Source organism: Cyprinus carpio, chromosome B10, assembly GCF_018340385.1.
Source record: "Cyprinus carpio isolate SPL01 chromosome B10, ASM1834038v1, whole genome shotgun sequence".
Taxonomy (NCBI): Eukaryota; Metazoa; Chordata; class Actinopteri; order Cypriniformes; family Cyprinidae; genus Cyprinus; species Cyprinus carpio.
The window spans coordinates 7,470,557-7,496,754 of NC_056606.1; the positions used below are offsets into that span (position 1 = coordinate 7,470,557).

At 37.8% G+C, this 26,198-nt stretch overlaps 1 protein-coding gene and 1 pseudogene across 3 annotated transcripts; both read left to right on the forward strand.

Moving 5' to 3' along the window:
* The first annotated feature begins 141 nt into the window (after positions 1 to 141).
* ewsr1a (EWS RNA-binding protein 1a) lies at positions 142 to 9,069 on the forward strand. Of its 3 annotated transcripts, none has more exons than XM_042732306.1 (16): positions 142 to 228; positions 1,025 to 1,061; positions 1,245 to 1,299; positions 1,412 to 1,550; positions 1,653 to 1,854; positions 1,942 to 2,255; positions 2,335 to 2,524; positions 6,200 to 6,237; positions 6,879 to 6,890; positions 6,979 to 7,094; positions 7,290 to 7,419; positions 7,504 to 7,623; positions 7,710 to 7,851; positions 7,935 to 8,032; positions 8,139 to 8,376; positions 8,453 to 9,069. In XM_042732306.1, the coding sequence occupies exons 1-16, from the start codon at positions 213 to 215 to the stop codon at positions 8,490 to 8,492; spliced, it is 1,887 nt and encodes a 628-aa protein (XP_042588240.1). In that variant the 5' UTR covers positions 142 to 212; the 3' UTR covers positions 8,493 to 9,069. The 3 variants fall into 3 exon arrangements, with proteins under 3 accessions (XP_042588240.1, XP_042588241.1, XP_042588239.1); XM_042732307.1 differs by having other exon boundaries at positions 1,415 to 1,550; positions 1,939 to 2,255; XM_042732305.1 differs by having other exon boundaries at positions 143 to 228; positions 1,939 to 2,255.
* A 4,099-nt stretch (positions 9,070 to 13,168) lies between these two features.
* Positions 13,169 to 26,198, forward strand: part of LOC109069673 — a 16,648-nt pseudogene continuing 3,618 nt past the window's right edge.

Below are 26,198 nucleotides of genomic sequence, written 5' to 3' on the forward strand. Positions count from 1 at the left end.
AATTTCGCTATATTAATCTTCTTTACAGTATGATGTGCTTTACCAAGCAAAGTGCATCAACTGTTAACGTTCAGACAAATTTAAGGATTTCATACCAAATAATCACGAAATTATAACGTTTGCAATAAATGTCCACCCCCGCTTGACTAAATGGTAGCGCCTGAAGAGTATCATCCACGCATGCGCAGTTTGCGCAACCAAAGGCACACGAAATGGCGTCTGCTGCAGGTAAGAGCTACGTTAAAGCTTTTGTTAAATTTCATACGTGTTAGAGGTTTTACAAAAAATGTAGATATAAATGTTGTTGCCAGTTATAGTTATGGTAATGTACTCAATAAACCGCGATGAATCTATTAAATACTTGTGTTATCTTGTTTGCCGGTGTGGTTCGAACCGGTTCCGTTTGTCTGCGTGTGAAAATGGGGGAGGGGTCGATAACTGCGATACTCTACAGTTTACTTGGCTTCACACACATTTAAGTAATTTCTTTAGCTGACAACACACAAATTTACCTTAATTATTTTATACCCAGCTTATTTATTTTTGCGCACCATATACACGCGCCGGTCTGTTGCTCGGCAACGCGTTAGAGCTAAGAGGCAGGCTAATTGTTATTAGCGCTCGAGCTCAGCTCCTGTGATTGCTGTAAATACTAGTATTCAGATCAAAATAATACGGTGTTATTCATAATCCTGTAAATATTAATCACAGAATGCATCCATTTCAACATCTGCTGTACAGTGTGAATCAATAGTATCAAAACAGTTCGTGTTACTTTGTGTGTGGCGCGTGCTCATTCTCTCAGTCGTCTTCTGGAGAAACAATTCTTTCACACCACTTTATATACGTATTTTATACTTTTGTACACGTATTTTCTTTTTTACATTATTAATATGTGTTTTTAATGAATCAAGATAAGCGTTTTAATTGCAACGTACATGAACATACCTCCTGTGACTCAAAATCCTTGTTTTTGTGAATGAGTTTGATATTTTAAATGATGTTAATGTGTTTTTTCTCGCAGATTACAACAGTTACGGACAGGCTGCAAGCCAACAGGGGTATGGTAAAACTGTGTATTATTGCAATTCTTTATAGAGAAGGCTTTCTCTTTATTCACTAATGATGGACAGCTAGAACATTCCCGTATAGTCATGGAAATGTGCTGGTCAACAGATGAGGCAGTCCTGTATATAACAGTTGTTTATCTGTAATAAAATGAGAAACTCATCTTTTATTATCAGGTACAGCTCGTACACGGCCCAGCCCTCTCAACCGGGTTATGGACAGGGCACTCAGGTAAACCGCCACCTTAAACTCTTATTTTCGTCATGCTTTTTGTCATAAGTGCTGCAAAACAGGAGCCGTTAAAGTGGCCCGGTGTGAGTGACTTACTGTTTGCTCTCTGTAGCAGTCGTATGGTCAACAGCAAAGCTACGGTTCATACAGCCAACCGGCTGACTCGACCTACTCCCAGACCGGCAGCTCCTCGAGCAGTTACGGCCAGCAGCCGTATGGATCATCCTACGGACAGCAGCCACCAGCCAGCAGTGTGTTATTTTTATTTTTCATTCATTTTGGTGGTATTCAAATCGAGGTCAGTATCTCCAAGGGGTGTATTTATTCAGTTGCTTTATTTTTACCCTTTGTAGGTGGTTATACTGCCGCCCCGGCCGCACCGCAGGGCTACAGTCAGCCTGCGCAGGGATATGGAGCCAGCAGCTACGATTCCTCCACAGCTGCGGCTTCATCGACCAGCAGTAACCAGACCTCTTATAGTGGGCAGGCCAGCTACGGTGCCCAGTCTACATACCCTGGATATGGACAACAGCCTGCTTCTGCTGCACCCCCCAGGTATTGGGCTTACTCTGTTCTTCATAGTCCCCCAAAGTTTTACAGTGTATTTGTTGGTCACTGGTTGTAATTTGTGTCCTTCAGCAGCTACAGTTCTGGCAGCCAGCAGGCTTCTGGTTATGAGCAGAGCTCGTATTCCCAGCAGCCTCAGCAAAACTCCTATTCTCAGCAGCAGCAGCAGGGAGGATACCAGGGCCAACAAGGAAGCTACGGACAGCAGAGCTCCTACAGCCAGCAGGGAGGATATCAACAAACTCCAACCCAACAGCAACAGGCTCCACCTTCCAGCTACCCCCCACCTTCTGGGTCCTACGGACAGCCCCCTGCTAGTCAATACGGACAGCAGGCCAGTACTGGAGGAGGCTATGGCCAGGCAGACTATAAACCACCCAGTCAGTATGGTAAGTCTGCTGGTAATAGCTTGGCGAAGACTGTCGTATACAAATGTTAAAGCTTTAGTGACACAATTTTCTTTCACAGGTAATTACAGACAGGACCATCAGAACGGCACGGGTGGAGGTGGTTACTCAGGCCCTGAATCTGGAGGATATGGGGGCCCTGGAGAGGGCCGAGGGGGGGAGAACCGCGGGCGTGGCCGGGGTGGGTTTGACCGGGGGATGATGCGAGGAGGTGGTGGCATGCGAGGGGGCATGAGCCGTGGAGGCATGGGGTAAGTGTGCATTTGTGCAGTCTCACCTCACCACCTTTTTTTCCCCTCAGACAGGAGCTGAAAGAGGCCATACAGGGCTGAGAGCCACACTATGTACATAAATTGGTAGAAATTTACTTCATTATTTGGAGCCAAAGCTTAAATCATGAACTGTAATTTGCCTTTTTTTTTTATTTTTTTTTAATTTTTTTATTTATATATATATATATATATATATATATATATATATATATATATATATATATATATATATATATATATATATATATATATATATATATATATATATATATATAAACCAATTCAACACAATTTTTGGTATCACAATCTTAAGTGTTAAGGTTATTTTTTTTATTATTATTATTATTTTTTTATTAGTTTGGTAGCAAGTCCATGCAGTTGTTTTGAAAAGATGGCAAACTGATTTAAAATTCTGAAGGTCTGTTGCTCTCAGCTCTGCCTCATTATGGCCTAAGGTAAGATGATTGTGCTTTGGGAAAGAATATAATAATTTCAATCTCGCATTGTCTTTATCATTAAATATATTTGTGGGATCCTAAATATTCAGAAGAAGGATTTATTAAGGTGTTAGAGTAAGAAACAAGATAATTAAACATTGGTGAGGCACAGTTCATAAGATCTGTGCTCCAAATGGTTGTAATAAGATTGCCAATGCATAATGTGATCCTTTAGGATATTTCCAAAAGGTGTGTTAATCACTCCAAATAGGATTACATATATACAGGTTTACAGGAACAGAATGTTTCAATTAGTCTCATTTAGTTATTTACTTGTTTACTCTCAATTGTGTGAGTAAAAAAAAGTGAAATTAAGGGTTATTTTAGAAAGAGATAAAGGTGTTGATATGGGTAACATACTTACTTACTAGAATTGAGGGTAAATATCAGTGCAGGTTTTGAAAATGTTTTGAATAGGTGTAGTGTGCATAAAATTTAAAATTGTTTAATAATTAACCATATTGGTTCTCAAAGACGTATTATGCTGCCAAAAGCAGGAAGCTAACACAAAATAAATATGAAAGTGAATGCAGTGATGCTCGACACAAAACTGTTACTACAGAGCTTCTTGTCCCTTCATTATCATCTTGAACATGTCCCCTGCTCTGCATATTAAAATATGTGTTGTATTAGTACACTTACTTAACTGAGCTTGGACAATACTACTTTTAAAGTTTACTATTTTGCTTATGAAGGTATGCTCCAAACGGTGAAAATACACTGCATTCATTTTCCCTTTTAAAAAAAGGGTATGTTTTCTTTATCTGTTACACATTTGGATTGCAATTGTCATGTGCATTATGAAACTTTTTCTTTAACATGCTTTGTCGCATTTATACGCTACAGGTAACAAAGTGAGAGCCATGTAATCACATCAATACTTTTACAGTACCACTACTCAGTTCTGAGTCTGGGCCGGAAGCCTTTTGAAATGGGGACTTAAAGTTGGTGGTGTCAAGAGGTGTTCCAAATGTGTTTTTCCTACAAGAATGGGAATTTTGTTTTGCAGCCAACGAAATGTGTAATAATTATCTAAACATAAGCTTACTCTTTTTACAAAAGTGTTTTGATAGCTTTTTTGTATGTGTTGTGTAATTATATCAGAAACATTTCTGTAAAGAGAAAAGTGGTGTTATGGTTTACCTGCTTTTTATTTTTTCTTTGACTAAAATGCATGTACCAGCTTTATGTAAGCAGATTGTTTCAAATGCAGCCACAAACAGGCTACTCCTGCATTTTGGTGCAGCTTCCACCAACATGCAATTAGATTCTTAGTGAAGACCAACAGTGTCAACATTTGGGTGTAGTTTTAAATTTTGGACAGTCTTATTTTCATTCAGAGTTGGTAGCAAGGCTGTGTCTGAAACAATTACATCTCAATTACAGTTAGGGGTGGGCGATTAACCAGTTAAAAATTTGTCAACCGGTAGAGATTTTGGTTGCTTTTGGTGCTACATGATCATGAAAACTTATCATTATCGTTAGCATTTCTATTTAAAAACAAGTGATTTTAAGCTGTTGAAACGTAATCAGCAGTGAAAGAGAACTCCTTTCGTGATACGCGCACTCAGACGTTGCTCATATAGTGGGTGTGTACTGAACAGTTATTTTTGCCGCTTTACACACTTCTATGCGTCAAAGTGGCCATCTTTGCAAGTATCCTCATAAACCGTAATTTAGGTCTTAAGTGAAAGTGAACAGCTGAGAAAGAAAACATGTAACAGTATATTGGATCCGTGTAGATCTTAAACTGACAGCAGTTCACAGATTTTTTCATTTCAACAACAAAAGAGAAAATCTCTCACTGCTCTGGACTAAATCACTTTTGTAACTTTAACAAGAAGAAATGGCTATATAGCTATATGTTTTTATAAATTTAATTGCTTTGTATAATATAGCATTTCTTATAAATCTTTTTCTACTGTCCGTTTGTTCTATTGCTTGAAATTAGCTTCAAATTTTTTAATCACTAGGTGCGTTTCCATTACAGATTTGCACAAAACTTTGGCGATATTTTATAAATGTCGATAAAAAAGTAAAGTGTTGTGAAGTGGTTTCGTTTCCATTAACAAATGTTATGCGACTAAGATGTAACCTTTTGCTTCTCGCAACAAGTCATGGCAACGGATTTTGGTGGGATTTTGATGGATTTTGGCTATATTTATTCAAAGGAGGCGTATGCGTGTATCTTTACATAAGCAGCACAGAGAGCTGAAGAAACGTGCATGGCGCGGCTGGAATAAGCATTGACTAGAGTGGCTGCAGTCAGCTTCAGTGGCCGTATCAGAGCCCCACTGAACCGCAGACGTGTGCAGTGTAAATTGTCTAAGCATTAATGGTAGGGAAAACCCCTTAGAGCGGCCACGTATGAAGTGTTTCTTAGAGGTTATAGTACATTGAAGAATGATCATATAACTTTTTACATACGCCATGTGACCTGTAAATTCGGGGGGGAAAAAAAATTATTGCTTTTTCGCATTGCCTGAAAAACCACCTAAAATTTTTTTTGCGAAATTGACGCATTTCCATTAGGCGCATTTTCAATTTCAATTTGCACAATTTGAAGGGTAATGGAAACGCACCTACTGACTGTTTACTTTTCTTCAGTGAGCTTAAGGTTTGTTTGTTTGTTTGTTTTTGAAGGCTAATATTAGTTTTTTTTGTGATATTGACACTGGTGACAAGAGTTGTCATTTCTATGGCATCAAAAATTTTGAAATCATAAAGACCTTATTTATAGCAAAAATAACTTTGTGATATACATTGCTACTGTGAAATAAAATTAGCCTACTCATATCGTGATACAAGATTTTGGTCCTATCACCCACCCCTAATTACAGTGTACAAATTTCTGGAGTTTTGCACCTATAATAATAAAGATCAACCCTCACCTATGCTCTAAATAACCCCAATACTGTTCAGCCACTAATGTCGTAAAATTGTAAGTTGAGCAAGTCAGGCCCAGTGCACAAACATTGTAATGCTACAGCACCCCCAACTGAGTGTTACTCTAAGCAGTATTGTGTTTTTATAAGGGGGTCTTGTTAAGGGTTAAGAGTTAGTTAGAACTGTGCAAATGCCCCCATTCCCCTTTTTGTGGTACCGAAGTGGCTGTTTTAAGGGATATCGCCTTCATATCTTCGCTTATTCCCCCCAGCATCACTGGAGACAGAGGTGGCTTCATTAAGCCTGGTGGTAAGTTTAATGAGAATCACAAGACCATACACTAGAATTCTCTACCTTTTATGGGTGTTTTTCAGAAGGGAAATAATTAATACCTTGCAAAACTACACTGCCGGCTAGAATTAAGAGTTTTCAACTTTTTCCATTGGTTGTATAGGAATGGTTCAGATCTATTTTTATTGGTTAAAAATCCTGAGTGTGGACTCCAAATGAAAGGTTACTTTTGCCCATTATAGTCAGGAGTTAATGGTAACTGGCCTACCCAACCATGTAGAGTATCACCATTTCATTGTTTACTATTTTATTCAATTTTATATGATATCAGGTATGGAGTCCAATTTGGGTCCTTGGTTTTTCAAGGGTTTTGCAAATATATTTTTCTATTTAAGGCACACTGGAATAAAAACTAGGTAGCTTTTGAATAGTATCTTCTTAATACTTTTTCACAATAATCAAACCATTCTTGGGTCAACAGCATGATGGTATTTTGTCATTTTATGTCTTTGAGTGGTCAGAAAGAGTGTGCCGGGGCAGTCTTGACCAGGAAATGGTAGCATAATATTGTCAGGTGCTTGAGAAGCTCAGCTTGTAAACTAATTTGTTTCTCACTTTGTTTTTCTCCTTGTGTCCTGCTTGATGATAACCTGAAACAGATGGTGACATGGGTAAGTTTGGATTTTCTAATGATTTCTTTTTTGTCTCTTTTTTTTAAAATAGAGTTCTTCTGCTTTTAACACTGTCTGTTCTCTGCAGGACGCCCAGAGGAGCAGGATGACTCTGAAAACAGCACTATCTACATCACTGGGCTCACCGAGAACGCTACATTGGAAGAAGTTGCTGACTTTTTCAAGCACAGTGGAATCGTTAGGGTACTTGATGGTCTTTTTCAATAAGATGAAGTGACTTTGGGAAGATGGATGGCTTGTTGCTTTTTCATGTTACTAATACATGGCAGCATCTAATACTGAAACATGTAAAGGGTTGTGTTACACCATGCATCAAATGGTCCTTTATTGGATTTCTTAAAGCTTATGATTTAATATGGTGTCATTTTGCTTTCTAAGATAAACAAACGCACGGGCCTGCCTGCTGTCAACATATATACAGATAAAGATACTGGGAAACCTAAAGGTGATGCCACCTTATCCTACGAAGAGCCTCCATCTGCAAAGGCAGCAGTCGAGTGGTTTGATGGTGCGTTGAACTAAACTGAAATCAGTTTTGAATGTCAGTCCTTTCATCATGAGTCTTCAAGATGAAATAATGTTTTCCCATTAGGAAAAGATTTCCAGGGCAAGAAGCTGAAGGTATCCATGGCCCGCCGGAAGCCCATGATGGGAATGATGCGTGGGGGCATGCCAATGAGAGGAGACCGAGGTGGCATGATGGGACGAGGAGGTACGCTGATTTAGAAGCAACAGAAAACCTAAGTTTCTGTACTAAAAAATTCTAACCATCGAGTTGGATTGGCTCTATTACTGCAGGAATGATGGGTCGTGGTGGTATGGGCAGAGGTGGTGATCGAGGAGGATTCATGCCACGTGGGGGTCCCAGGGGAATGGGCCGCGGAGGACCTACTGGAGGAAACATGCAACAGAGGGCAGGAGACTGGCAGTGTCCAAATGCGTATGTATTTCAGTAGTAGCGCAGTGTTACTCAGTGATCCTTGTATTGCATTCAGCCTCTGATTTGAGTCTTTGTTTTTCTAGGGGATGTGGAAACCAAAACTTCGCCTGGAGAATGGAGTGTAACCAGTGCAAGGCACCCAAACCTGAAGGCTTTGGACCTCCTCCCTTCCCTCCTCCAGGTTACTGTCTTTTGTGTTCTCGTCTCGCATAGCTGTCAGAACCGCAAACAGCAGTGCTTTAGATGGAAGCTTTGCCAATATTCACTAACTGTCTTTTGGGGTTCAGGTGGTGACCGTGGTCGTGGTGGACCTGGTGGGATGCGTGGTGGCCGTGGTATGGACCGTGGAGGGCCAGGTGGACCTGGTGGCTTCCGTGGAGGCAGAGGTGTGGATCGTGGAGGTTTCAGAGGAGGACGTGGCATGGACAGAGGTGGTTTTGGAGGAAGGGGTCGAGGTGGGCCTCCTATGGATGACATGGGAAGAAGGGGGCGAGGAATGGGACCACCTGGCAAAATGGATATGAAGTGAGTGTTTCTGTGGACATGTAAAGGTATTGTAGCCACAAAAAGAAACAGTAATTGATTATTTACTTTTTTGCAGGGGAGACCATCGTCAGGAACGGCGAGAAAGACCATATTGAGGGATGTGTCCCTGGTCAACATCTGCCCACACCTGTTTGTTCACATGATTTTAAAGTTGCAATTCCAAATTTATAAATGGTTATTATGGAACTTGTTACTGCTTTGCTGTTAGTCCTCAGTGAATGTTTTATTTTTTTAACTTTTTGTGTTTTGTGCTCGCTTTTCTGGTCCAGAACTGTATTTGAAACCAGATGCACATGTAAATGCAAAGTGTTCAGTGTACCATTTGGATTTGTCAGAAATGTTTTTGTGGAACAATGTGAGATTATTTCTTTTCCTTTTTAAAGAAAAAAAAAATTCCCAGTACCCCTTTATTTGCTTTACTCTGCTTTGTTGAAGCAAATGTTGAATTTAAAATGAAAACCATTCTGTGGGTTTTTTTAAATGCATGGCTGTAAATACTTATGCCATGTACTTGTTTTCTGTATTTACTGTCATTACTTCACCTTAACAGTATGGCATCTTCAGTTTGACTGAATAATGTAAATAGCTGATGCTATTCAGCCCCTTATGTCATTTCAAACAGTGTTTAAAAGAGTTCACCTACAAAAATAAAATTCTGGAAAAAAATCTTTACTTGCCTTCATGTTCTATTATTATTATTATTATTATTATTATTAATTTTTTTAGAGGATATTGAATTGGATATTGAAATGGATATTCTATTTTTTTTTGTTGAACAAAAGGAGACTTTTTGGAGCATCTTGTGATTGTTGAGCTTTTTAAAGTACAAATAAATTATTCGTACCTCTTTGGGCCAGATTTACTATCGGCTTGTGCCAGCGCAAACCTTGTTAAAAAAGGATTTACTAATAAGACATGCAGTGAGAAATTAGCGTTGAAAAAATTACTAAGATTTGCACTGGCCAATTTACTGGTGTTTGTGGCATTTTTTTAACGCCCACAAAAGCATGTCTTGCACTGCTATAGGTAGATTGCGCTGGAAATTTTAGAAATGAGATGTCTTTATTCTTTAATGTGCACCTTGTCAGTAAAGCACCCACGGAATTTTCCCCTCCTATCGAGATGGTCCTCACTGCAGAACACAAGATCCAGGGGACGTGGTTGGATCCAGATCCAACTCCTCCCACCTTACATATACTCAAGCCTACCTGTCTCCACCCACTGATCCCTAAACCTACCCATCTCTACCCCTTAACCTACCAATCTCTACCCCTTAACCTACCAATCTCCACCCCCTAGATGGGGATCCAACCACACCCCCTGGATCTTGTGTTCTGCAGTGAGGGGCTACTGCTCCAATCGGCACTTTTATGGAATTAAGCTCTAACAATATTTGCCCTGTTTAGTAAATCTGGCCCCAAAATGGGCCAAATAAGGTTGTAGTGTCATATCTTCATATTTTCACAGCCAATCACAAAAACTGATCTTGCATTGTTGCTTCAACACGTGTTGACATGTAACAATTATTTTGATTAGTTTATTAAGGTGGGCAAGGCAGAGTGTTACATGAAGCTTGTCCAAAGTCCCTTTGGCTTGTCAGAGAAATTGTAAGGTAACTGTAACATAATACATTTCATTCATCACTAATAAGGGCATAAAGCAAACAAGTAAGCTTACCAACAAAGCAAAGGATTATGAACAATGTTTTGACAGAAATGGCTGGTTAAGCTAAAATGGGCTGCATACACACACACACACACTTTTACACAAAATTGAGGGTGAAAATAGGTTTATAGGCCTAGGTATGTATCCAAACAAAATGTGAACAGTCTTTAAAAAAAATGCATTGCAGACCATATGGTAAGGAGGACAAGCTAAGAAAGAAAACAGTGACAAGAAGAGAAAGGGAAAGAAAGGAAGATGTAAAACAGGCTGCATACACACACACTTTCACACAGAAACTGGGGGTGAAAATAGGTTTAGAGGCCTAGAAATGTATCGATGACTTACAGAAGCTACAGGAATTGTTAAAGTTTTTTTTTTTTTTTAGAGAGATGTTCTAATCTTAAAATGTTTGACAAATATTTGACAAGCAAACACACATACATGCACACAAAAGACACTAACGCACAGAATCACACACATACAACATGATCAGTTCATTTTTAATTCAATGAAATATTTGTTCAACTTTCTGTTTAATGAAATACATTTCTGGTGTTGTTGCTATGGCACACTAAAGACAATAGTGTATTATATATATATTTATTTAAGAGCCCAATGCTAATTTAGAAAAAATATCATTAGATCTCATGCATGGCCTGTTTGAGAGTATTTACCAAAACATGGCCCATTTTAGCTGACTTCACCCTATGTATTTATTCACAGAAAACCCTCCCCTTAGGAGGTCATTCCACTGCGCATGTCCTAGCGGTCACGTCACACACTTTGCCTTGTTCTCTTGAGTTTTTTGGTGGATTGGCAAACCAGTGTTTAAGGTGTATGTCCGCCACCTACTCGTCTGACGTGTGGAACGTACACGGTTCACCTATGAACTATTCAACTATTAGGTTTGTAAATATTAGCTTGAACCTCCTTCAACCCACTGCAGTGCAAGACATATGGCTAATAATTCAGAAGTATATACAGAAACATGATCAGAAACTCTTCTGGCAATTTTGATATTTCATTTAGGTATATACATTGCAGCTGCTGTTCTTCCAGTCCCTGGGTCTTTAGATCCGTCTGTGTATATCAGCAAAACTGAATATTATGCTTGATTTATAGTTTAGTTGTGGCACAACTAAAATTGTTGGGATGTTCATGCTTTTTATCTCTTTATGAATGTTTAAATCAACAAATGTCACTGGAAACAACCAGGGAGGTATCACCACTGATGGTGCAATATCACTCTCATCAAGACAATTTCATCTCTTCCTTCCCAACAATTCAACCAAAACTTGCAAATTCTTTATATTCATACTCCCAACATTCTCTTAAAATATTCTTGACTGGGTGACTTTCCAAGTGACCCTTAAAGGTGCTGTATGTAGGATTGACACTGAGTGGTTGAACTAGGTATTGCAGTCCAAATTTAAAATATTGGCGAGGTTTTTTTCACCCAACCCCTCCTCCCCAGACTTGATGCCAGATTGATGACACAAACAGGAACGAGCGCACTTGATGATGAATGAAATGTAATACACTGTGTTTTCCGCCAACTGGCAGCCCGGGGTGCTGAAATACAATTGGGTAAACTGGCAGTGGGTGGGTTTCACAAACCAAAACAAAGACATTCCTGCCCGGAACACATTTTCAAAGAAGAATAACTGACTGTAGCATTGTTTTTCAGATAAACAAGTATGTTAACTTAGCATGTTTCTTAAATATCTGCAAACATATTACGGTATTTTTATGCTTTAGTGGAGTCAGAAACTTACATACAGCACCTTAATATGTTTATCCCTTACTTTTTTTTCTATCAGCTTCTAAATATGTTTTTTGAAGTTTAATTTTCAGTCCATCCACATTACAAGAAATCTGACTACATATTTATATTCAGAGAAGGATTCATTTTCTTATTCGAAAAACATATTACCTGGGTTTTTGCCACAGGAAATCTGAAACCCAATTTTCCTTGCCCAATCCTCAACCTTCTTTAGAGCTTTTTTGCATTTTCTTTTCCACATACAAAACATTTCGCCTCCTAAACCATAGCGCTCCATCATTTTCATACAATGACCTGCTCACACCCACATCAATATTGCAAAAAAAAAATTAATTTATCATTAATTTGGGACCATAATAATAAAATAAAAAAGCCCATGTCATGACCCCTTTAAGTTAAAAAGGATAGGACTACTTGCAGAACCCACTCTTACTTGTATTAAAAAAGTTCAATATCCACTTATACATTTGACATTTTATGATGCATATCCTTTTCAATATCGAAAAACACACGACTAATTACTTTTTAAACATAAAACTGAATCCATGGTATTCCTCCCTTTGTTCTAAATCCGCTCTGATATGCAGAAAACAGGTTCTTGCTCTCAGTAACATATGACAATCTATTCATAACCAATCTTTCCATAAGGTTGCAAATATTGGATGTCAGAGATATTGGTCTATAATTGATAGTCTGAGATTAAACTAATACCGGAATGTGTTCCTCTGAATTCTCTTTTTTAAAAAGATTTTTAATTTTTTCATCTGAATTGTATGGAAGTATAGTTTTGTCATCTGAAAAGGAAAGAAGCACAGCACTTAGAAGAAAGCGTAGATTTTTTTTAATAACAATCGAATTTTCCTTGTTCTTCACTGTTATCATATCTTCTGAAAGCACACGTGCATCACGGAGACGTCTGTTTTACGTCTGCAATTTGCAGTGTTTGTTCATCTGCAATATATGTCCCAAATAGACGTTTAGAAAAGGTCTGTGTGTTTATGATTTTAATGTATGTAAAACTAACATCAGATGTTTGTACACATGCAGCTCTCCAGATGAAGCGATCTCTAACAGACATCTTGCAGACGTAGCCTACATGTATGAGCTACTTTTATGATGTTTTGTTCTGTTTTAGTTAATTATATAGAAAAGAGCTGAGTGAAGAAGATCCTTGAACACGATCGTTTTGTATTCCACAGAAATAACCGGGTTGTAACGTAGCCACACGAGTGCGAGTTAATAATAAACACACTATACTGTCACTATTTACTGTGGCGCCGTCTTGAGGATAGCACAGCGAACTGCGTTCAATGCATCAGTTCAGTAATGCAATATACATAAACCGGAGAGGAAAAACAGCGCGTGACTTTGCAGCACCAAATGCCATAATGCAAGAATCAAGAATCTTATCGATATCAGATGCAGCCCTGCCGCATTCATGCAAAGCTTATCTCGGGATGCATAGGCTTGAGCTTTTAAAAGCCTGTGCATCCGTTCTCCTCTCTAATATCTTTGCGTCATATGGCAGATTCTGAGCAATCTGTGCGTCACCCGCTGTTTCCCCCCAGCAGCATCAGTTTTCCATCACATCTCTGGGAAGCGCCGCCTCTCCTCGCTGTGCCCGCAAATTTGACTCCTCGTCTCCTCGATCATGCCCTCAACGCGTTGCATGCATGCGGCGGCGCGCGCGTGGTGAGGCAGGTGTCTGGCGCGTGCTCCGCAGCGTTGAGACAGACAGCAGCACTCAACATGACCGAGCTGGTGGTGCGGACCCTTCCGTCTCCTTCAGCTGCGCAGGGTCCCGGCCCGGACGCGTATAAAGGATGGCTCTTTAAATGGACCAACTACCTGAAGGGTTACCAGCGCCGGTGGTTCGTCCTGAGCAACGGCCTCCTGTCTTACTACAGGTAACGCTGCGTGCTTTGCTGTGTCATTCACCCGCGGTACATTAAAGCTTATGACCTTAGTTGGGATAGGGGTTGCTCAGAAGTTTGAATTAAAAACGCGTTGGCTCCTGTGGGCACCCCTGACATATTTAAGCACAAGTCTTAGCTGTCCAGGCTGCAACAATGCCTCTCCTGTCCTGTTTATAATTAGTAATGGGGACATCTGGAGCTCCACCCTTCTTCGAGGGCCTTACTGAGAAACTCTATTTAACAGAGTTATTTAACTCTATTTAAACCTAATTATCAGGTTAATAATGTTAATAATAATGTTTTCCAGGATGATTTGAGAAGGTTTCAAAGAGCATATTGTGCCTCAGTGAAATCTGTCAGTCTGTAAAGAAGTGAAATGCTCGGTGGCATAAATTTACTTTAGTGTTCCTTTGGGACACTCTGTAAGAAAAATTATATTCTGTTTTTAATATTATTAATGTTATTACTCTCTCACATGATGATGGCTTTTGTACCCTTCAGAGGCCTTGTCATCTGTGCAGCTGTAAATGTTTAGCTTGCTATCCTGCAGTGTGAGTGGATTCAGTGTGGATTTGATATCAATGATGCTCTGATTCAGCACTCTTGGACTCAGAAATCCTGCAGTCATTTTATTGCAGCCTGCATGATGTATTTGACATTTTTCAGTGGTCAACAGTAGTGAGGAGGGTACCAATAAAATGAAAATAAATATGATAAAATGCTAGGCAATAACAAATGAGATTAAAATAGCTAAAATACGAGTAAATAAAGTCAAATCAAATATATTTTTCCCCACACAATAATAATATATTCACTTAGAACAGTAAAATTATGTAAAATTATTTTCTAGAATTATTACAATACTAAATTCAATCAAAATAAATAATAATAAAAACCAATTTTACCCAATAATTTCTTACTATACTTAAGTCACTCATATTAATAAAACAATAAATTATTCTTTATTTAGTAATTATTCACAATTCACAAAAATTTACTCATAATAATAATACAATAATATAACAAGAAATTATTTTACCCAATCATTACTCACAATAATGTAGTCTCGCATAATAAAATAAAATATTTTACACAATAATTACTCATGAAAAAAATTAACTCATTATAATAAAATAAAAATATTACTTACAGCATCATTTATCACAATAAAAGGCCTAAATTCAAGTCATTTTTATAGCATATATAATAAATATTTACTCAGTTATTTACAATAATAAATTCACTCAATAATAAAATACTTTTTTTGCACAATAATTACTCACAATAATAAATTCACTCATAATGATAAAATAATAAAAGTAAATTATTTTTACAATATTCACATTATTTACAGCATGATTTATCACAATGAAATGCCTAAATTCACTCAGAATAAAATAATAATAATAAATATTTACTCAGTTATATACAATATTAAATTCATTCAATAATTTTTTTTCACAATAATGATAAAATTCATAATGATAAAATAAAAATGGTTAATGCAATAATTACTCTCAATTTTTAATTCACAGAAACTGCATTAACTGCTGTTGGTATATTTTGGGCCTGACATAGTTATGTTGAGCATCTTTGAATGGCCAGTTAATCGTTCTGGCTGATATAGCAGTCTATCACTATTATAAGAGTGTGTTTGTGATTCTGTGGATCTGTGACTTTCAGCTTGCTGCTTCTTAAACTCACATCAGTGTGTGTTTGTGTATATGTGAATCTGTCTGTAGGACTCAAGCAGAAATGGCACACACCTGCCGAGGCACGATTACCTTGGCGACGGTGCACATAGAGATGGGCGACACCTGTCACTTTGTGCTGACGAGTGGGGGGCGGAGCTACCACCTGAAGGCGTATTCAGAGGGCGAGTGTCAGCGCTGGGTTTCTGCTCTGCAGCAGGCCAAAGCAAACGCCACTCAAATGATGCCCCATTCAGGTGAGTGACGGGTGCCAGTCAAAAGCATCCCAGAATGCAGTTAGTCTGCAGGGCTGTAATTTGGGAGGGGGGGACTTTGTATGTGATAAAATGTAAAATTCATTAATATTTTTGCTCACTAGATATTTCCAATAATTTGCAGTTTTGGAAACTTTAGTATTATTTTCAAATGTGTAAAATGGTCATAAATAATGAGAAGTGATAAGTGTTTGTTATTGTTTAAGTAACTTGCCTTGTTATTCAGGCTTTAAATAATACATTTATCTCAACCATATACATTATTTTTAAACAGGTCTGCTTTTTTACCTTCTTTTCATATCTTTTATTTTATGTAGAGTTGTAGAACTAGACATGAATTTCCCTCTCCATTTGAAACCACTTAAATCACAGTGCATGTTACATGCAATTATTTATTTAGCGCAGATTAACCAACCAGTTTAATCAGAACTTCACCTGTAGGGGGAAGTCGTGGCCTAATGGTTAGAGAGTTTGACTCCTAATCCTAAGGTTGTGGGTTCGAGTCTTAGGCCGGCAATACCACGACTGAGGTGCCCTTGAGCAAGGCACCGAACCCCCAACTGCTCCCCGGGCGCCGCAGCATAAATGGCTGCCCACTGCTCCGGGTGTGTGTTCACGGTGTGTGTGTGTTCACTGCTGTGTGTGTGCACTTCGGATGGGTAAAAAGCAGAGCATGAATTCTGAGTATGGGTCACCATACTTGGCTGTATGTCACGTCACCTTCACTTTCACTTTTTAAAGTCTGAGAACATAATGCACAGTAAAATGATTTCCTACATAAAACATGTTCTTATGTCTTGAATATCCCTTATTGAAAAAAAAAAAAACTTATAGTGTGTATAAGCAATATATAGTAAACAACTGGAATTTGCCTCTATATTGCTAAGGCAAAACATTTTTTTGAGTGTTTTCTTTATATATATTTTTTTTACACAAATGCCACTAGGGGGTAGTATTGTTCATGGTTATTTTGAAGATTGTTTTTTTTATATATATATTTGAAATATTTATAAATGCACAGTATTATGCAAAGTAATTATTATTTACTCATTAATATAATGTATTGAATGTGTTTATTATTTTTGTGTTATATTTTATAGACAGATTTCATTGTTTATCTACTGATATTTAAAAAAATAATTCATGCAATGCATGTCTCAGTTCTCAGGATTTTTTTCTTAACAAAACTTCGTCCTGGTAGTTTGAGAAAACACTCAAATATATTTTAATTGTACAAATAATTTTACTGTGTTTCCGGCTCCTCCTACATGACTGCATTTACGTGAACCTCTTTTCTTGTACAGTTTGCTCCCAAATGTGATTAATCTGCATACTGAACATCTTCCCATTGGGATATTATATGATGTGCTGCTGAATGGAGTGACGAGCACATAAGCTCCGCCCACCGTGCAGCTCGGAGAATGTGAGGGAAAGAGGGAGGGTGAGAAGGAAAACAGGAGCGAGAGGAATGAGAGGGAAGCTGGGAAGGTGACTGAGGAGGAGATGCTAAATTTTAACATCATCTTCACTAAATAAGCTTTGCTTGCTTTGTATTTATCAGTGATTCCAGAAAAGGTAGGACAAATTATAAATACTTATGTTTGATTGCCATTTATGCAAAGGCATTTGCCTTTTGTCTCAGAGGACAATAAATACAGAGTTCATAGATGCTTATAGCCTGTGTTTTAGTTTGTGAGCTTAGTGGAATATTACATACTAATTCAGCTTTGATTTCAAAGTTCTGTATGCAGTGGCTTTATATGATCAGTTACAGGAATGAGTGTATTTTTATAGATTCTCTGAAGCACATTGTGACTACTCTGTCAGTCAATTCACATTTAATATAACATGTTTATGTTTGCATGTGGTCACTTACTCTTTTATGGGTTTAAGACATTTAGTGCTTACAGCTTAGTGACAGGGTTTGAATTGGAAACCTTTTGAGCTGTCCGACTGCGCAACAGCACAATATGCTACATTTAGAACTACATTTGAACATTTTCTGAAATAATGTGAGCAGTGTTTGCCTGTGTTCGGTTGTCAGGTGTTTCTAGCAAATCCTTGGTGTCAAACGAGTCCACATTGGAGTGTCTTTGAGTGTGGTCTGATAGTTGTGTTGTAAGTGTGAGAAACTTAGAACAGGACTCGGTGCAGAGCAGATTATCTGTGATACAAAGTAAGCAGGCTGATGGGACAAATTGGATTGACAGACAGCCAGTGAATTTGACCGTCGCTTGTTTTCTAAGATTCTTCCAGTCTTTTACACTGAATCTCGGCTGTTCTGCGATCTGCTGTTAGTTTAGGTGTGGTTATTCAGAGATGAGTCACTCGTGTGTCTCCAGCAGGTCAGAGGAAGGGGAGCGCTGGTGCTTTTCCTCTTACACCTGCTGAGGTTGAGCGAGCCTCTCTTGCTCTCTCTATTTTAATCCCACCTTCAGGACTCCCTCTGGCTGCAGATGTGGCTCTGTGATGTAAGACGAGGCAGTCGAGCACACAATGGCTGTATGTGGGTCATCAGACTGGAGGAGTTCTCATTCTCTCCTCTTTGATTCTGTTCTCGAGAGATCCACACTAATCCACTTTCCCCTGATTGTTTTCTTGGCAAGCAGAAAATTGCAGTCTTTTGCTTGGATTGGGTTAAAGGCGCTTTGGCTTAGATACAGTTTGGGTAAAATGATTGAAGCTGGCATTTCAGTCATCATGTAATCTTTCCAGATTATGGGTTCGGTTGATCCTCACTGCAAAAAAAAAAAAAATAGATCTTGCAAAATGTTCTACTAACAAATGTAAAAAAGTAGCTTGAACAAAGTTTTTTTTATTTTTATTTTAGTTTATAACTTAGTGTGAACTGAACAAGAATACTCAAAAATACTCAAAATCTTTCTAACAAAGGTTTTGTTGACATTACTTGGATAAACGTGTTTGTTCAAAATAACTATACAGTATGTTGCAAAGACATGCATTGTTTTAATGTAACGAATTAACTTATTTTCCTTAACCAGCAAAAGTTTAACTAGGTAGGCTATTGTTTTGCAGATTGCTTTTATGCTTATATTTCCAATCACCAATATCTATATTTTATTTAAAATTATATAAATAATACTAATGCTACATAATAAATAAAATAATATTACAATGAAAAACATTTGCATTAGTTATATTATTTTGGTTTTCTGCTTTTCACCACAATAAAACAATTATAATAATACAATGAAAAACATATTATTATTATTATTATTATTATTATTATTATTATTATTATTATTATGTTAATGGTTGCAAATTAATTTTGGTGTGTTTTATGTATATTTCTAACTGTTAAGCTTATATTAATATATTATTATTAATGTATTATCAGTTATTTTGTATTATTAAATATGCAAACAATGCTTAAGTATTTTAAAAAAATTCATGTTTATCTACGCTGCATTTCTTTGATCATAAATACAGTAAAACAGTAATATTGTGAAATATTATTTCAGTTTAAAATAACTTTTCTATCTGAATATATTTTCAAATGTAATTTATTCCTGTGATGTAAAGCTGTATTTTCAGCATCATTACTCCAGTCTTCAGTGTCACATCATCCTTCAGAAATCATTCAGATATGCTGATTTGATACTTAAGAAATATTATCATTATCAATGTGCTGCTTTATATATTTGTTGGAACTGTGCTGCATCTTTTCCAGATATAACATCTGATCAGGGTGCAGCAGGTCATTTAAAGGTCACGCTTCCACCCTTTCATCTCCAGTGTCTGACATACAGATTGAGTGAGTTTCAGTTAACAGTGTGCCAGCGTGTGCACTGCTCGTCTCCTCATGTAGCCGCCTCAGGCTCACACAAGCAAGTGCTTTCAAAAATGTCTTTCGTCACACAAGATGCAATTTACAGCCTGTTCTCGTCTGTTTTCCAGTGAGTGATGGCCATGTTGTGTGAGAGAGCAGGCAAAGCGAACACATCAGCCTGTGTTTAAAAAAAAATAAAAAATAATTTTCCTTATAACTTCTAAAAATAGCTGTCCTCCCAATTGCGTGTGACCTTGTTTCCATGGTAACCATGTTCATTAACACAAATCTGGTGTTTTTGAATGGGTTGCTGGTTATTATGACGCCTCTCTTCACACTCGCTCGTTCTGTCAGCTCCTGCCCACATTCAATTGTGATGTCCTTCAGCTCTACAATGAAATCTAAATCTGGATCTTTCTCCCTCTGAATGCTTGCTTTCTGTTTAAACATGTTATCTCTCTCTGTCTCACTTTCTCCATCTCCTCCCATTATGGCTTCTGTCCATCTCTGTGGTCATCTTTCAGCATCCATTTAAGGCTTGGCTGGAAAATATGCTTGTAATTGAAAAGACCTCCACAAAAGGACCGTTTTAGTTCTCAGCTGTCACGTCAGAGCCCTCCAGCACTGCGTCTGTGTGCGTGTGTGCTATTTATAAAGTTATTTTAGTTCAGCCTGCAGCGCTGCAGTGACCATCTCTGTTGGCTGCAGAACATCATAACACACAATAACTTCCCTTATTTAAAGGAATATACCATACTTTCTGTTCATCACTGGAATCATTTTCAGTAGTCCTTCAGTTTGCAAAGAACAAACAAAAAGGAGGCACAGGATGACTGTGTATTATTAATATAATATTAATATTTTAAAACAAATAAACTACATTTAAGATGACCTGAAATCCTATTTCTTTTCCCACTTCAATAACTATTCAATCACAGAATGAATTGGGGTTAATTTATGTCCCTATATAGACCACTTACTTTTAATAATAGCCTAATTGTGACCCTGGACCACAAAACCAGTCTTAAGTGTCAATTTTTCATAATTGAGATTTATACAACATCTTAAAGCTGAATGAATAAGCTTTCCATTGATGTATGGTTTGTTATGATAGGACAAATTTGGCCGAGATACAACTACTTGAAAATCTGGAATCTGAGGGTGAAAAAGAAATCTAAATATTGAGAAAATCGCCTTTGACCTTTGAAGTTGTCCAAATGAATTCTTAGCAATTCTCAATGTTTTTTTGAGTTTATCTAGATACAACATGTACAATCCATTAAAAAGACAGCTCTTTTTAGTTCTCACTCATGTCAAAGTAAAAACAGAGCTGTGCTTCACTTATATCATCTCTCTCTCCATGTAACTATTGTGCAGATGACTCTGGAGACGAGGGTCCACTAGCCCAGCCGGATCGTGCTCTGATCCAGGGGGCGCTCAAGACTCTGGCCAGCAAGCTTGAAGACCTCAACACCTGCAACGAGCTCATCGGGAAGCACGGCGCCGCCCTCCAGCGATCCCTCAGTGAACTGGAGGACCTGCGCGCCGCCAGCGACGGCGTCGATAAACTGAAGACCGTCAACGAGCGAGCCACTCTCTTCCGCATCACTTCCAATGCTATGATCAATGTGAGTTTCAATGGCTCACTTTTAGTTGACTCTGCATATTAAACCAGACATTTTAGCATAAAAATACACATTTTATCTTTAAAAATGGCTGAATTTGTAATGAATCTGAATGATCGGGCTGTTTTTTGGATCAGGCCTGCCAGGACTTTGTGGATCTAGCGGAGGCACACAGCCGGCGGTGGCAGCGCGCTCTACAGTATGAGCGGGAACAGCGCCACCACCTGGAGGAGACTATCGAGCAGCTAGCCAAACAACACAACAGTCTGGAGAAGAGCCTGGAGAGAATCGCCCAGCACACACAATAGTGAGGCTTTTTGACTGTTTTTTTTTTTATCTGTGGAGCACAATAAGCGATGTTTTGCAGATTGTCCAAGCTGCTGTTTTCTCTACACTGAGTATGAAGAGCAAACTGCCTTAAAAAGGACAGAAAGTGCCATGAAAAACACGTTAAATTTGTTCTTTTGGCTCATGTGAACAAAGTATTCTGAAGTTATATTTCATAGTTTTAATGCACATGTTATTTTGACTAAAGTGAACAAAGTATTCTGAAGTTATATTTCATAGTCAGCACAACTGTTTTTCAACATTAATAATGATAATAAATGTTTCTTGAGCAGAAAAGCAGCACATTAGAATGATTTCTGAAGGATCATGTGACACTGAAGAAGACTGGAGTTATGATGCTAACATTCTTAAGTTTTCATCACAGGAATAAATTACATTTTAAAATATATTCAATAAGAAAACAGCTATTTCATAACACATCATGTTTTATTTGTTATTTTTATTTGTTTTGTATGTGTTTTTTTAGAATAAGTGTATTCTTGTTGAGATTTTAGGAATTTTTGTTAATACATTATTAATGTTTGTTAATCCAATATTAAAATGTATTAATAATAAATTATTTTAATATCACAATATTAGTAAGTAAAAAAAAATATGCCATGCAAAGCAGCATAACTATTTACATTTATAAATGCGATGTTAAATGCATGATATTATGCCAGGCTTAAAATGCAACATTCAGTTTTATGCAAATTTTGTACAAATTTTATATAATGCTGACTCGTCATTAAATGAGATTTTCCATGTCCTGATCTTCAGAAGGGGCAGAGGGAACACCGGAGGGAGAATCCAGTGAAGAGAATGAAGACATAGAGTTCTTTGATGCCATGGAAGATTCTCCCGCCTTCATCACAGTGCCTGCAGACGATCACTCACAACACACAGGTCCATATATATAGAGATCATATCATGAGAGATCATATGATAGCCACTGGCCCAGACATCACAGTCCATTTACTGACCATCCAAAATAAGTGGATGCTGAGTGGAATAATGTTATTGTGGTGAATATTGCACACAACAAATTGTTTTTCAGCATCTGTACATTGTTTATCTACTCTGTGCTTGAATAATGAATGATCTTCCCCTAGTGTGGCTTGTGAGTACAATACAAATTTACAGTAAGAAACAATTTGATATTTCAGCCCTCACGTGTGTTTCTGTGTGTATGTCTTAAACACTTAAGCAGTAATCAGACCGTGAGCCGTGGAAGTTTATCCAGTAATTGGAGCCAGGATGACAATGTGAGTTTAGGCTTTTGTTTAATCATAACACATCCAAACAGAACCACACATGCCAAATAGCATTCATCTTAATTAAGATGTTTGTTCACTATAGCATTTTCTCTGTGTTTACAGGACGGTTCTGGTTGCTACTTGCGCAGGGGTAGACGCCGTCGTATCCCAGATAAGCCCAACTACTCCCTGAACCTGTGGAGCATCATGAAGAATTGCATTGGAAAGGAGCTCTCTAAGATCCCCATGCCTGTGAGAGGAGCCTCAGAATTGGTGTTATATAGAACTGAGTTATAAGCTATGGGAGATAATGCCCAGTTATTATAAATAAAGAAATAGTTTAACCAAGAAAGGAAGATTTGCTGAAAATGTTCCCATCCGAGTTTGTTTCTTCATGGGAATGGATTTGGTTTGTCTGCACTTCAGAATTAGAGTCCAGACAGCTGATTAATACATTACAGTAATCCACACTACTCCAGTCCAAGCTGCATGTTTGTAATGAACAAATCCATCAGGAGATTTTTAAATTCAGACTGTTGCTTCTGGTTAAAATCCTCTATTCATAATACTGCTTTCTCTCGTCTGAATCAGGAGAGAAATATGCATCTATCAAAGCAACATTCACAAGTGAAAAATGTAATATGTGGGTGGATTTTATTGTTAGAGAACAACACGGGATGGACTTTTTTTCACTGGAGGAATTCAAATATTATGGATTATGGACTTGTATTTTGGCCAGAAGTTTGTTTTTATGTTGAAAGGGCTTATTGATAGATTCATTTATTAAAAACACACTTTTTGCTTCACAAGACATTAACTGATGGACTGGAGTGGTGTGGATTAATGTGATGTTTTATCAGCTGTTTGGACTCTCATTCTGACGGCACCCATTCACTGCAGAGGATCCACTGGTGAGCAAGTGATGTAATGATATATTTCTCCAAATCTGTTCACATGAAAACACAAACTCACCTACATCTTGGATGTACATTTTCTGCACATTTTCAGTTTGGGATGAACCTTTAAATTCTCAAAATCTTCATTATCAGCATTTTGACATGGATCTGTGTGTGTCTGAATCCTCGCTTCCAGGTGAACTTCAACGAGCCGTTATCGATGCTGCAGCGCTTGACCGAGGATCTTGAATACAGCGAGCTCCTGGACCGGGCGGCACGCTGTGACTCCTCTCTGGAGCAGATGTGTCTGGTGGCCGCCTTCTCCGTCTCGTCTTATTCAACCACCGTCCACCGCACAGGGAAACCCTTCAACCCCCTGCTGGGAGAGACCTATGAGCTGGACCGCGTGGAGGAGTACGGATACCGCTCCATTTGTGAACAGGTCTGAAACCACATACTGGTAGTATGTATGTAATTAAAAAAAAATACATAAATAAACATATTTTACTTACGTAATTATAGTTAATGCATTACATGTTGCCAGTGATTGTGTGACACACTGATCAGTTCTTTCTCACCCTCTCTCTCAGATAAGTCATCACCCTCCAGCGGCTGCCCATCATGTGATATCACAGCGAGGCTGGACCCTGTGGCAGGAGATCACCATCGACAGCAAATTTCGTGGCAAATACATCTCTATCATGCCGCTAGGTGATCCATCATGAGCTATGAGTCACCTTTAGAGCACATTCACATCTTTACACACAGATACGGAATCCATCAGTCATGGCTCCTTTTAGACTAATAACCGGTTTCTAGTGATACATTAAATATAAAATCCAGAGTTACCTTAAAACATTGATTGACAGAGCAAATTTTATAATCTAAAAAATTTCATTTGAGAAAAGGTTTCTATTTTTATAGAGCCTTTTATACTGATGGTTATTGCAGGTCTCCCTGCAGCTTCAAGCTATTTTTAGAGTGAATCAACCTTGTTCACTTTTATTTCCATGTACATGTTTCTCTTTCTGCTGCTGTTATTTGCTCATAGTGCCTCTCTTTGCTCTCTGCAGGCAACATTCACCTGAAGTTTCACGCCAGTGGGAATCATTATGTGTGGAGTAAGGTGACCTCCACTGTGCACAATATAATTGTGGGCAAACTATGGATAGATCAAGTATGTGTGTGGTTTCATACTCTTTTCTCTTGTTTGTTATGTGTTTATATTACACGTAACATTCCATATTTCACGTCTTTCTAAGGTTATGACACAACAGTAGAATTTTTAAAGAATATCCTTGTTATTATTATTATTTTATTTAATGAAAGAGAACAGGGACCGGTGCTGACAAACTCCAAAATGATAAAACAAAATAAAGGTATCATTAATGTAATAAAAAAGGCTCATGCTCATGAGTTATTTTATATTTATTAATATTTTGAATTAGCCTTAATTTAAGTTTCAGTTATTTTATTATGTGCTTTTGTCTTTTTTAATATTTCTGTTTAGCTTTGCTATTTATTTCCATTTGAATTTTAGCAGTTGTCACACTGCTGCTAGGATGACCATGACGAAGCCAAACGAAGATGAAGATAATCCAAATAGTAAATCCTTTAATGATAAATCCACGTGACGAACACACATGGTAAAAATTAGACAATAACCGACAACTTAAAGAACTTAGGAGAGATCTTAAATGGGAAACTAATGAGGGACAGACAGGTGGTGAGTATTTTTCCAATAATGAACTAATGAGATCAGGAACAGACCCAAATAAGGGCAAACAGGAACTGGGCGGTACCAACAGAAAATAACCACACTGAAGTCCATAACCGTGACAGTAGTTTTAGTACTTCAACTTAAATTGATTTTATTTTGATTAGTCGCCAGGGCAACATTTATATTTTTCATGTTTCTGTGCATGAGACAATGACATCTGATTCTCCACATTGCTGATCTGTTTAATTTCCATTTACTTGATATTTTATTATTATTAACTGGGCCCAAGTCTTTTCAAGCTGTATGATAAATTTGTTTGAGAAACTTGTTGAAATTGAAATCATTATTTACTAAAACTTTATTGTGGTGCTCAAATAAAACCATTTGATGTGTTGCATCAGATTTGACCGAAGGAAAAAAAGTCTAAGGGGTTTGCAGCAACATGAGAGTGATAAAATGATGACAGAATTTTCATTTTTGAGTAAATTGTATGGTTTGAGTCCTCCCACGTGGTGAGGCATTACTCATCTACAGCACTCCATCTGTTAAAGAAAAGTCAGCATTGACACTGCTCTTCTCCATCTGTCTTCCGCTCCTGTCTTTCCCACTGCAGAGGAAACGGAAAACAATTATTACAGCTCTGGATTGAGTCAGTGGGGAATGCAGTTTAAATGAATTGACCATCAAGGCATGAAATCGAAATAGATCATATTAACCTCCTTAATAAGTTTTCAATTCATGTCACTTAACTCTAATCCAAACAACCTGCTCTTCATCACTGCAGCTCTGTCATTGTTATTAATGTATGACTCTTTGTCCTGATGCAGTCTGGGGACATTATAATCATGAACCACAGG

Coding starts and splice junctions, on each gene's coding strand:
- ewsr1a (XM_042732305.1), top strand. Junction 2,256..2,334: donor TAAACCACCCAGTCAGTATG/GTAAGTCTGCTG, acceptor TTTCTTTCACAG/GTAATTACAGACAGGACCAT. Junction 8,033..8,138: donor TCCTCCCTTCCCTCCTCCAG/GTTACTGTCTTT, acceptor TTTGGGGTTCAG/GTGGTGACCGTGGTCGTGGT.